Source organism: Mirounga angustirostris, unplaced genomic scaffold (assembly GCF_029215605.1).
Source record: "Mirounga angustirostris isolate CCGP_5_RB_7025 unplaced genomic scaffold, mMirAng1.0.hap1 SCAF_11, whole genome shotgun sequence".
Lineage (NCBI taxonomy): Eukaryota > Metazoa > Chordata > Mammalia > Carnivora > Phocidae > Mirounga > Mirounga angustirostris.
In genome coordinates, this window is record NW_026991719.1 from 46127249 (window position 1) to 46139347 (window position 12099).

General features: G+C 48.6%; 1 protein-coding gene and 1 non-coding gene across 4 annotated transcripts; both read left to right on the forward strand.

Annotated features, from left to right (window-relative positions):
• The first annotated feature begins 382 nt into the window (after positions 1 to 382).
• Positions 383 to 8578, forward strand: MAGED2 (MAGE family member D2). 3 transcript variants are annotated; one of them, XM_045878625.3, is made up of 13 exons: positions 383 to 513; positions 1998 to 2071; positions 2413 to 2901; positions 3506 to 3814; positions 3930 to 3993; positions 4252 to 4331; positions 4891 to 4985; positions 5675 to 5754; positions 5848 to 5890; positions 6209 to 6271; positions 7323 to 7437; positions 7836 to 8254; positions 8444 to 8578. In XM_045878625.3, the coding sequence occupies exons 2-12, from the start codon at positions 2027 to 2029 to the stop codon at positions 8244 to 8246; spliced, it is 1794 nt and encodes a 597-aa protein (XP_045734581.1). In that variant the 5' UTR covers positions 383 to 513; positions 1998 to 2026; the 3' UTR covers positions 8247 to 8254; positions 8444 to 8578. The 3 variants fall into 3 exon arrangements, with proteins under 3 accessions (XP_045734581.1, XP_064430179.1, XP_064430178.1); XM_064574109.1 differs by lacking the exon at positions 383 to 513 and adding an exon at positions 984 to 1118; XM_064574108.1 differs by lacking the exon at positions 383 to 513 and having other exon boundaries at positions 1786 to 2071.
• LOC123851752 (small nucleolar RNA SNORA11) lies at positions 7027 to 7145 on the forward strand. The gene has a single exon (XR_006792698.1). It is a non-coding gene; the product is annotated as a small nucleolar RNA SNORA11 (small nucleolar RNA).
• Positions 8579 to 12099: the final 3521 nt, after the last annotated feature.

A 12099-nucleotide genomic window follows, 5' to 3' on the forward strand; every position in this document is an offset into this window, starting at 1 on the left:
AATGGGGAAAAAAAAACAGGTCACAGAACAGTAGGTGTTGGATACCATTTGTGGGAAGAAAACCCAAATAATTTGTATATGAATAGAAAAAATATGGAGGGATGTATATCAAAATGTTAACAGTGGTTATTTCTGGGAAACGAGGTAAGGGTGGCCTTTCATTGGTATGTTACATATTTTTGCATTATTTGAATTTTCACAACACATTACCTTTGTAATAAGAAAAAAAATGAAGTTATAAAAATAAATACATTCAATGAATGAATCGCTTTGAGGGGGTGATTTTAGTTGGAAGGTCTGCAGACTGAGCCTGGTACAGTGGCATAAACACGGGCTTTGGCGTCAGACAGCCCTGAGCGGGGCCCCATTGCCCCACCCCCAAGGAAGGAGGGGGGTGGCAGGGGGCTGCGGAAAGGGGCTGGGCTGGGCTGGCTGCAGCTCTAGTCCTGGAGGCTGAGACTTCGAGAGGGACTGAGAGAGGGCAGACTCATCCCGGACTTGCTCGAGGACAAGGTGAGGGGTGTTGAGATTTGGGTTTCCTGGCAGCCAGACAGTGATTTCAGTTCCCTCGAACCTATAGCCAGGCAGGTGGGCAATCCTTACTGCACCACTGCAGCTGAGGGTGAGATGACCTGGAGTGGGATGTAGGCAACAAGGACTACTGAGGATAGTAGGCGGTAAGGACTGGGGATCAGAGACTAGTGGGGGAGGAGGAGAACCGGGTTTGTTGGGTGGCGGACTGGGAGGGGGAGGGGAATACTGAGGGAAAGTGGAAATCCAGAGAAGAAAATAGAGAATGCAGAGAAGGGTTAAGGAGTGCTAGGGAAGGGGGTGCATAGGTAACACGGGAGGAGGATGTAAGGAATGAGAGTAAGGAATTCTGTGGGGTAAAATAGGAAACGCGAGGGGTGATAGGGAGCAGGGAGCAAGGCAAAGGGAATACGGGGGGGTGATAAGGAATGAGAAGCAGAGACGGGGGGAAGGGCAGACTGGCTGCGACGGAGGCCCCCTAGGGAGGCGGAAAGGGGCGGGGCCACTTCCGGCCTGGAGCGGGGAGGGCAGTCTAGGAGTTTTGGAGGGGCTTGGAGAGTGGACGCACTCTGGAATTTGAGAAGGAGGTGAGCTGCGGGGCTCGGCTCTGGATCATAAGCCCAGTAGGGATCGGCCCCACCCTCTGGGATCTGGAGAAAACCTGCTGTAGGGACCGGATCGTACCGGATCCATCCGGATGGGAAGGGAGGGGACTGGACCCGGTTTGGCTGGGCCCAAGATGGAATCACTGGCTCTATTCTGATTTGAGGAGTGGGTGTATTAAGGAAGGGGCGGAACCAAGATGGGCTTTGCCCCTGGCTGGAGGGGGCGTGTTGTGAAAAAGGGCGGGACCGGGCTGTAGTGTGGTCTTGGGGTGGGTGTGAGTAGGGGAGGGGCCAGGACCACCAGACACTGCGACAATTTTAGAGGGAGGGTTGTAGGGGAGGGGGTGGGACCGAATGGTCTTGCGGACCTGGAGAAGGGCGTGTGTTGCAAAGGGGTGGTGGACTGAGTCCGGACCATTGCGCATGCGCACTGTGGATTTCTAGGAAGGGGCGTGTAGACGAGCCAGCATGGAGACGGGGCAGCTGCCGAATGCGCATGTGCACGGTGGACATCAAAGAAAGAGCCTGTGCTGGGAAAGCGGGCGGGGCTGAGGTGGGCCCTGCAGCGTACCCGCATGCGCATTGTTGGCCTGCGGCTTGTTGGGGGGGGGTGCACTGGGAAAAGGGGCGGGGTCCTTAGAGCTGCCGCGCTGGCACATCTTCCTGGAGAAGGGGAGGGTGCGGCTGCAGAGAACTGAGATCTAGACGCTTTGGATTACTGAATCTGAGAACGGAGTCATTGGGGGTGGGGGAGGGGTTTGGGATTGGGGCCCTAGGGAAAGTGAGGATCAGCTTCCAGGCAGAACAGGAGAGAGGACGTTCAGGAGGCTCCCCCTTTGATACAGGCCTTCTCTCCCTCAGGCTCAGCTCTTGCCAGGCGAACTTGAGACATGTCTGACACAAGCAAGAGAGGTACGGGTCCAACCCGCTTCCAGGTAAGGCCTCTTTCTGTCCTCTCCCTTGTTACTTTTCTTCTCCAGCCCCTGTTGCTGCCTCAGTTCCCTTGGCACCACCCCTCCCATCCTTGTCCTTCTTTACCCGGAAAGAAAGAAGAAATGAAGGATGGAGGAAGGAAGGAGGGAGGGAGGGCAGGCCTACCCTTCTTCTGCCATCACTTCCTGCTCAGAGGAAGGAGAGGCCTTGTTGGGGTTAGGTGGGCAGAGCACACTGCAAGGAGGAGTTCATATAGGTCAGAGGAGTGAGGCCCTGGAATTTTGGAGCCGTTTGCCTAGTTGGGGGTGGGGAGGTCTGTGAGCTTTCCTGCTTCCTCTTGCAGGCTGAAGCTTCAGAGAAGGACAGTGGCTTGAAGATACAGACCCTATTGACAGTGACCCAGAACTTGGAGGTCTCAGAGATACCGAAGACCTCAAAGGCACCAGAGGTCTCAGAAGCCATGAAGGTGTCAAATGCTGCAGGAGTCTCAAAGGCCACAGAGGTCTCAAAGGCCCCAGAGGCTCAGGAGGCAGCTGCCACTCAGGCCTCACCTACCACTAAGCTGACTGATACCCAGGTTCTGGCAGTTGAAAAGAAGAGTCCAGCAGCTGACACCAAGATGCAGAGGGCTGACCCTCAGCCTGTGACAATGCCTGCCACTGAGACCAAAAAGGTCAGCTGTGTGGCTGATACGAAGGTCAATACAAAGGCCTTGGAGACTGAGGCTCCTGCCTCTCAGGCTTTGGCAGATGAACCCAAGCCTGAGGGTGCAGCTGCTCAGGCTCAGAATCAGGATACTCGGCCCAAGGTCAAGGCCAAGAAAGCCAGAAAGGTAAGACCTCTGTAATCACCAGTCTTCCCTTTCCACTTCTCAGTTGATTCATTTGTTCTGCAAACATTTAGAAAGTTCCCTGTGCTCATCAAGGCTGTGGGGGACAATAAGAGGAATGTGATATAATTTCTCTCTGCAGAGAGTTCACAGACTGTGGAGAATTGAGATGGTACATGTAGCTGCAATGTGAATATAAAGCACTTTGTATTTACATAGTAGCTACCATGTGTTAGACCTCAGCTAGGCGTATTCATACAGGTTATTTCATTAAATCCTGAAAGTAATCCAGTTTTATAGAGAAGGAAGCTGAGTCCCGGAGAGCTGGGGTGACTTGTGCAGGGTGATACAAGCAGAGCCAGTGGTGGACATAGGAAGAGGAGAAGCCTTAGGCCCCACCATTAGGTTGCTTCTGGCCTGATTCAGGATGAAACTCCTGCGTGGGAGTCAGTGAGAAACAAACCCAAGACTCAACATGGCCAATGTCTAGTCAGGCTGTTACTCTAGGGGTGGGATTAGAGGGGCCTTCCAGAAGAGATAGGATGAGGGAAAAGGACCACCTACTTCATCTGATAATATTGTGCTTCCTTCCTCTCTGTTGATGCAGGTGAAGCATCTGAATGGTGAAGATGATGGCAACAGTGATCAGAGTCAGACTTCTGGAACCACAGCTGGCCGAAGGGTCTCAAAGGCCCTAATGGCCTCAATGGCCCGCAGGGCTTCAAGGGGCCCCATAGCCTTTTGGGCCCGCAGGGCATCAAGGACTCGTTTGGCTGCTTGGGCCCGGAGAGCTTTGCTCTCCCTGAGGTCACCTAAGGCCCGTAGGGGCAAGGCTCGCCGTCGAGCTGCTAAGCTCCAGTCATCCCAAGAGCCTGAAGCACCACCACCTCGAGATGTGGCCCTTTTACAGGGGAGGGTAAGAACCCTGTCCTCTCCACTCTGCCTTATCTACTGCCTTGCCTATCTTTTCTGCCTTCTTAAATCTTCTGCAAACATATTTTGATCTTTTTACCTTGTTTTCCCTTTCCCAGGCAAATGATTTGGTGAAGTACCTCTTGGTTAAAGACCAGACGAAGATTCCCATCAAACGCTCAGGTAGAGTCCTGCTAATGCTCCATCCCCTAAGCTGTGCCCTCCACTGCCCTCTTCCCCATGTGCTGAGGACATTCCTTGCCCTTACGCTCCTACCTTTGTACTCCCAGAGTTCTAATTTGGCAGTGCTAGCATCTCTATTCATTACTTCAGAACCTGTTTGTGCCACCTACAGCAGGGTTGGCAGAGGGTCTTTAGCTTGGATTTGGGGCCACCTGGCTTCACTTCAGCTCAGGTGCTCGCAACACTCTCCCCTTGCAGACATGCTGAAGGACATCATCAAAGAATACACTGATGTGTACCCTGAAATCATTGAACGAGCAGGCTATTCCTTGGAGAAGGTGAAGGGGCAGCCATGGGGGATGGATGCAGTGGGGAAGCTTTGAATTGAACAAGTGTACATGTCTGTTCTGGGGTGGGACCACAGAGACTCACTATTCAGTCCTATCACTGTGTGAATGGATAGATAGGAAGAGGCCTTCCCATATCCAGAGTGCCTAAGGAGGGGCATAGACTAGCCCAGGGTCACACAGCAAATCTCATAAAAGCGCAGCTAGGACCCAAGCCACCCAACTTAGTCCTGGCTTCTCTCTGCTTCTGGAGATGTCCTGTAATGTATTTTACATCCTCACGTCTTCCTTCTATTTCCTATTCTCTGTCTCCCTAGATTTCTACTAATCACAGAAATGATACTGAAAACAATAGTAGATTTCTTACCTGTTGGCTGTTTGCCAACCACTTAGGTTTATGTACATTATCTCACTGACCCCTCCCCTCACACAACGCACACACACATCCTCATCCACACCCACGTAGCCCCACACACCTAGGTACATGGGAGCTGTGGGATGCTCAGGAAGCTGAATTTGTGATCTTACAAGCTGTTTTCCCCATCCATAGGTATTTGGGATTCAGTTGAAGGAAATTGATAAGAATGACCACTTGTACATTCTTCTCAGCACCTTAGAGCCCACTGATGCAGGCATACTGGGAACGTAAGCTGGGAAAGGGCTGGGGTGGGAGGAAGGCTCTGCTTCTGTCTCTGGCACTACCCCATCCCTGTCATCTCTCCCCACATCTCCTTGGAGAGTCAGGAAGACAGGACTTAAAAAGTCCCCGTTCCAGTTCCTGCACGTAGTTGGAGTCCTGCATATGGTAATGGTGCTTGATTACGATTGACTGAAGGGTATAGAAGCCTGGAGCAGTACATTCCTCCTGTCAGGTTTTCTGTTTCTCCAGAAGCTTCCCAGGAAAGCAGCCCTGTCATTGCTTGTCTCTTCCTACTGGCTCTGGTAGAGTGGGGTTCTCAAGGGAGGGCTTCCTGGTGTGGGTGAATCATGATGTTTGAAGGACAGGAGCACCCACTGGGGCTGTGCCTAGAATTCTTTTGGGGCAGAGGGGTCTGGGAGAGAAGGTCCCTGGGTTGTCCCAGGTTGACAGGCATTCTTCCATCCTCTTGCTACCTGGGGTGGGGTAAGATTGGATTTTCCCCTGCTACTCAATAGGAGACTGAGACTTAAGAGTCTCAGAGCCTTGCTCAGGGTCACATAGAGCTTGAAGCATAGACTGGGCAGAATTCTGTCATGTCTGAGGAATCTGGGAGAGGATAGCCTAGTGAGCTGGCTGGTGTGTTTTTTGCAGATGGCCACTAGACATAAACCTTCTCTCTACCTTATTCCCCTAGGACCAAGGATTCACCAAAGCTAGGTCTCCTCATGGTGCTTCTTAGCATCATCTTTATGAATGGAAATCGGTCCAGTGAGGGTGAGTGGCTGGGCATGCAGCTGAATGGGTGGCCACAGTTGGAATTCCACATGCTCATTTTCTGTCCCTGTCTCCTCTTGCCTCCCCTTGCAGCTGTCATCTGGGAGGTGCTGCGCAAGCTGGGGCTGCGCCCTGGGTATGATTGGGCTCTCTCAGTGCTTGCTGTCCATGTTGTTTGGAAAGAAAGGATGGTTCCAGGATTGCATCAGTCTGGTGGTCTGGTGGAATGGGTGGGGGTGCTGGTAAAGGGTCCAGGGTTCTGACCTGGGTGGATGGGGAAATGGTCCCAAACTCTGCTTCCTGTCTCACTATCTCTTGGGCTTCTGTGGAGTTTTCCTCTTGTGCTCGTAACCTCTTTTCCATGTTGAAAATGCCTCTGCATACATCTGGGAAGTGCATATCTGATTGATTGATTAACTGATTTATTGATGGATTTTTCTTTCTCTGCCATCAGGATACATCACTCTCTTTTTGGGGACGTGAAGAAGCTTATTACTGATGAGTTTGTGAAACAGAAGTAAGTGTGTGTCTGATGATGGTGTGTTTCACGTGTTTTGCTTGTTTCAGAGCTGAGTAATTAACCTATGGTGCGTGTGTGTGTGCAGGCAGTAGGTAGCTTATTCCTGAGGTAGTGAGAGGGAACAGGAGGACACATTTCCTGACCTACTTGTACTTTCACATATGCTTGCAGGACAGTTCTTCAAGGTAGGGATTGTCATCACCAGCGTTGCACATGTGAGTAAACTGAGGTTCAGAGAAGTGAAGTAATTTGCTCAAGTAAATTGCTACACAGGTAGCAAGTGGGAGAGTCATATTTAGATCCTGGCCCCAATGCCTAGGTTCTTTTTACTGTGCTAACCAGGGCTTTATAGAAATTAATCTCCATAAAGAGATGCTATAGAATGATAGCTTTAGACAGCCAGGTACTGTGCTGGGGACTTGTGCATCTCATTTCATTTTTGTAACTGCCCTGCAGAATAGGTGCTGCCATCCCATCCCCATTTTCAGTTGAGGGACCTGGGTCTCAGAGAGTGGAAGTCTGATTGTGGCCCTGGCTGGCAAGGGGCCGATTTGGTCATGGAGCCCTTCTGACTTTCTGGTCAGGGCCCACCATACCCTTTATCCTTAGAGAGCACATGTGTGCATACGTGCGCGCGCGATCGGAAATATACATGAAGTATGCTACTCTTTGTGGACTGTTTCTTCCCTTTACAGTCATTTTCTATGGTAGATTGTCCCAGGGCTCACTAGGTTGTAGACGTACCCCAGTATGGGGTGTGCTCAGAGCAAGGGGCCTACGCAAATGGCTTCTCTGTTTATAAGACACCCAGTCTGGGTTCATTGTGACCAATGAAATTTGTGGCCTTCTTACAAACATATAGGCTACACATGTCCCACCCTGCACCTCCATGTGGCTTCCCTGGACAGGACCAATGGGACAGGGCTCAATACTGGAAGAAAAGCTATAGTACTTAGTGGGGGAGGTTGCCACTTAGGACCTGTCCAATCCACACATGGGTGGGCTGTGGTTTTCTTGGACATAAAGGCTTTTCACTTCTCTTTTCAAGGTACTTGGACTATGCCAGAGTCCCTAATAGCAACCCCCCTGAGTATGAGTTCTTCTGGGGCCTGCGCTCCTACTATGAGACCAGCAAGATGAAAGTCCTCAAGTTTGCCTGCAAGGTAATTGGATAGCTGCCCAACCTTGGCATATCAAGAGCATAGGGTGCTGCTGGCTAGGGTAGGCTGTGTGTAGAGCAGCCTGCAGGTCATATGTGAACATTCTGAAGCCTCTGTCACTGTGCCAAACATTTATCTGAATCATTTAATTTGTCCAGCTAACATGTCATTACCCTATACCGGATTAGAAAAATCAGGCTCAGAGAGGTTGTTAGGTGACACGTCCAAGCTCCCAGAGCTAATAAGTGTCAGAGCAGGGATGGAATGTTAAGCACATAAGTACTAGTAGTATTTGTTATATTGTTATTATTGTGGAGAGCCTGCAGCGTGGTGCCGAGCATACAGTTAGGTGCTCGGTTCTTGGATTCTGATCCTTCTGATGGTGGTTATTTCTGTTTCAGGTACAAAAGAAGGATCCCAAGGAATGGGCAGCTCAGTACCGAGAGGCAATGGAAGCAGATATGAAGGCTGCTGCTGAGGCAGCAGCTGAAGCCAAGGCGAGAGCTGAGATTAGAGCTCAAATGGGCATTGGGCTTGGCTCTGAAAATGCTGCTGGGCCCTGCAACTGGGACGAAGCTGATATTGGACCCTGGGCTAAAGCCCGGATCCAGGCTGGAGCTGAAGCTAAAGCCAAAGCCCAAGAGAGTGGTGGTGCTAGCTCTGGTGCGAGTGCCAGTGCGAGTACCACTGGCGGCTTTGGTGCCACTGCCAGCCTGACCGCCACTCTCACGTTTGGGCTCTTCGCGGGCCTCAGTGGAGCTGGTGCCAGTGCCAGTGGCAGCTCGGGTGCCTGTGGTTTCTCCTATAAGTGAGATTTCAGGTATCTACTTAGACTGGGCTGGGACAGCCGGGGCTTATGGGGTTGGGATGAGGAGCTGGCTGGTTATAGGAAGGCCAAGGTTGCAGGACCATATGGAGCATGTGGGAAAACCCCACTCTTGGCATTTTATTCCTTCCCTTTTGGCGGCTCTCAGCTGACATTCTGCATTTCTTTTACTTGTGTTTTCAGATATTCCTAATCCCAGCAGTCTTTCTCTTCGAGCCAGGGTGCCTCCTCAGAAACCTATTCAACATAGCACTCTAGGCAGCCACTATCAATCAATTGAAGTTGATATTCTACATTAAATCTATCTGCCATTTCTGAGTTTATTGCTCTTTTTTTTTTTTGGTGGGCTGTCATATTTTGGTATCACATTTAAAAATAAATCTATGTTTACTGGATTCAGGGGAGAAAGATTAGCATCTCTCTGGGATAGCTTGTTCTGCATCTCTAGTCTGCAGTGTAGGCAGGATTGCAGTGGGGTGGGGAGTCATGAAGATTCTAAGCACAGAGGACACACTTTGAAGAAGAGCCCTGAGGTGGGCAAGTCAAGCAGAAAGCAGAGGTAGAGGAGATTGGATATCAAATATAGGCTCTTGTTTTGAGAAATTTGGATGAGAAAGGGAGGAGAGAGAGAGAGGTAGCTAAAGGGAGATACAAGAACAAGTGAGGATTTTCTTGGGAGAGGAGAGAGAGGCTTGAGCGGGCAGGAGCCAATAAAGAGGGAGATGTTAAAGACTGACCCATGTAGCCCTGAGGAGATGGGAGGGTAAGGCCTGGGAGAAGGGACTGTCCAGAAGGGATTTGGAAAGGGGACTGTGGAAAGATGTCAGGCAAGAGGGTAGGCTCCAGTAGAGGATGGAGCCCATGATTTTTGGGAGACCTTTCCCCCATGGCAAGGTGCTCAGCAATTTTGGAATCAAGAAGATAAGTTAATTTATCCCAAGGTTTTGGTTCTGGAATAAGGACATAAGGTCAAGAGCAGTGAGTATGTGGGTCTGTATCTTCATTACTGTGTGCATAATGTCTGACATAGTAGATACGCAGAATGGTGGAAGAGATGGATGGATCATGGGACCCAGGCAGGCTTGAGGGGGCAGATGAGGAAATTGATGAACTGGGAGACTAGGATTCTATGGGCAGGAGTTTCAGTGAAGTCTATGAACAGGGCAGAAGGTTAAGTGCCTGCTCTATGTCTGGCAGTGTTCTAGGTATCTGGGAAGGGGTGTTGAGAGAACTAGAAAGATGATCTGGGGGACTAGTCATATGGTCAGACAGTGGGATGATTGTATTTAAGAAGACAGAGCAAAGAGAACTCTAAGTGATGTAAGGTCCAAGGATTGGGTACTTAAAGGGGAGAGAAGATGGCATTTTCTGGAAATGAGGAGTCAATAGCCTGGGGTGCCAGGGTGCTGGCTGGGTTATCCCTGTGGACAGTGAAATCACCAGGGATGGTGGCAGGAGTTGGGGTAGAAAGGAACATTTGGAATGAGGTGCCAAAGTACACTTGTGTGATTGAAGGTGTCCTCTCAGCTACACTGCCCATTAAGACATAGGGTCCTCAGTCAATCAAAAGATCCACCTTCACCCTATTTTGGGGAGTATTTCCCTGGACCTTTCTCTCCAGGAAGCCCCCATCACCGAATCCCCCAATACCAGACCCCTAATCACTGGGACAGAATCTTACGGAGGACCTAGTAATGGCTGCCTCTTCCCTCCTGTAGACTAAGCAATAAAAGAACAATCTAAAAAACAAACAAAACAAAAAAACCACTCCCATTTAGAGCAAGGCAGCTCCTTGCCTATGGCCATGAATGGAGACTTGCTTTTGCTGTTGAGGTATTCTTCACTGGAAGCAGATGTTCTTCCATTGATTTCATAGACCACGGTTTCCTCAGGGGCTGGGTAGTACCTGGAAGTCTAGACAAGGTCAAGGACAGCTTAGGCTTAGGAAGGACTCTTTAGTGGATGGATACTCTGTCCAGGGTCCCCCTCAGGTTCTCAGGTAATGTCCATCTGAAAGTGGAATGGGGAGGTGATGGGGCCTGGCAAGGAACTTGGGGATTATAATTCTAATAATTGAGTTAAAAGTGCTTGATAGAAGTAAGGGTGTATCATAGTCATGGGGAGAACTCTGCTCTTTCCACTTCCCTCTGCAGACCACTGGGCTTGCAGGGCTATCCACCTCTACTCCCTTCATGCAAGGCCTGGAATTTGAGAGGACAAAGGGTTGGCTTATTCCTCCCCAAATGTAAGGACTGAAGGCATGTTGGGCAGGGAGGAAGAGATGAAGTCTGGTTCCAGGCAAGTGGGGAGTGGCCAGAGCTGGGAAGAGAAAATGGGGATAGACTCCAGTTCATGTTTTTGCCAGTTGTCAGTTTGGAGGCCATTACTGCAATGAATGAATTCCCACACTTTTCATTCTTTGTTTCAGTACATATTAAATTCCAAATAATTCTAGATTATATTGTATGTCTTCCCCTCGGCTAGGAGATAGAAGAGCTCCTAGAGCGGTTTCTCCACCTACTTTTCATTATCACTCCTGAAGAAGCCTTTTTAGATATTTTTGTCCTAATTCCTATTGCTCCCTCCCATGAAATTTCGATACCACAGATATACTGTATATATATTTAATAACTGTATATTTGTGCTTAATACATAAAATATTTTTATTAAATACAGGGGTAGTGATGACTAAAATGTTTAAGTTAAAAGTTTAAAAATCATAAAAGCTATTAACATTTAACTTTATAACTATTTGCTGAACAACTTTTTTAAACATTTTTTAAAAAGATTTTATTTATTTATTTGACAGAGAGAGACACAAGCAGGGGGAGTGGGAGTGGGAGTGGGAGAGGGAGAAGCAGGCTTCCCACTGAGCAGGGAGCCCAGTGCAGGGCTCGATCCCAGGACCCTGGGACCATGACCTGAGCCGAAGGCAGACGCTTAACTGACTGAGCCACCCAGGCACCCCCTTTTAAACATTTTTTTAAAGATTTTATTTATTTGTCAGAACGAGAGAGTGAGAGCACAAGCAGGGGGAGCGGCAGGCTCAGGGACCCCAATGCGGGGCTCGATCCCAGGACCCTGAGATCTTGACCTGAGCCGAAGGCAGAGACACTTAACTGACTGAGCCACCCAGGCATCCTTATTTGCTGAAAACTTTAAATGCAATTTATTTATATTATAATGTAACTTACATTGTAATGTATCAAATTACATATGAAAATTAGCCATTTATTTTAAGTAGGCTCCACACCCAATGTGAGGTTTTAATTCATGACCCTGAGATCAAGAGTCACATGTTCTTCCAACTGAGCCAGCCAGGTGCTCCTGAAAATTAGCCATTTTTATTTTTATTTTTTTCAGCCATTTTTATAACAGATATGATAGCAGTGTAATAATTTTTTTAAAAAAGTTATTCACAACTTATTTTTTCTAGCAAAAGTAAAACAATTGGAAATTTAAATTAATTTAAAACTATTTTTAGTGAACTTAATTTTTAAGTGTTACTTGATACGAGAAAATAACTAGCTGCTAGATATTCATTCAGGTATTAACAGTTTTTCTTTTCAGTACTTAACATAAATAATGATGGAGTGAATAACTTTTGTAGAGTTAAATAGAAACTATTTTAATTTAATTCTCAAAGCCCAAATAACACAAAGGCACTGAGGGTCAAAGGCAGTCAATGGCAGCCAAAAGGCACACACGGGCCACTTCTCACTATATGTCTGCAGTGGAGGAATGGATTGAAAGTCCTCCAGTCACAGCCATCTATTCTCCGAGATTTTGTAATGCTGACCTTGCATAGGTTTTGTGTATCTTCCGTGACCTCAGCATTG

Bases quoted from the DNA above. Each gene is read 5' to 3' on its own strand.
- MAGED2 (XM_045878625.3), top strand. From the start codon at position 2,027: ATGTCTGACACAAGCAAGAGAGGTACGGGTCCAACCCGCTTCCAG. The intron at 3,815-3,929 runs GTAAGAACCCTG...TCCCTTTCCCAG, and splicing joins TGGCCCTTTTACAGGGGAGG to GCAAATGATTTGGTGAAGTA. The intron at 4,332-4,890 runs GTGAAGGGGCAG...CCCCATCCATAG, and splicing joins CAGGCTATTCCTTGGAGAAG to GTATTTGGGATTCAGTTGAA.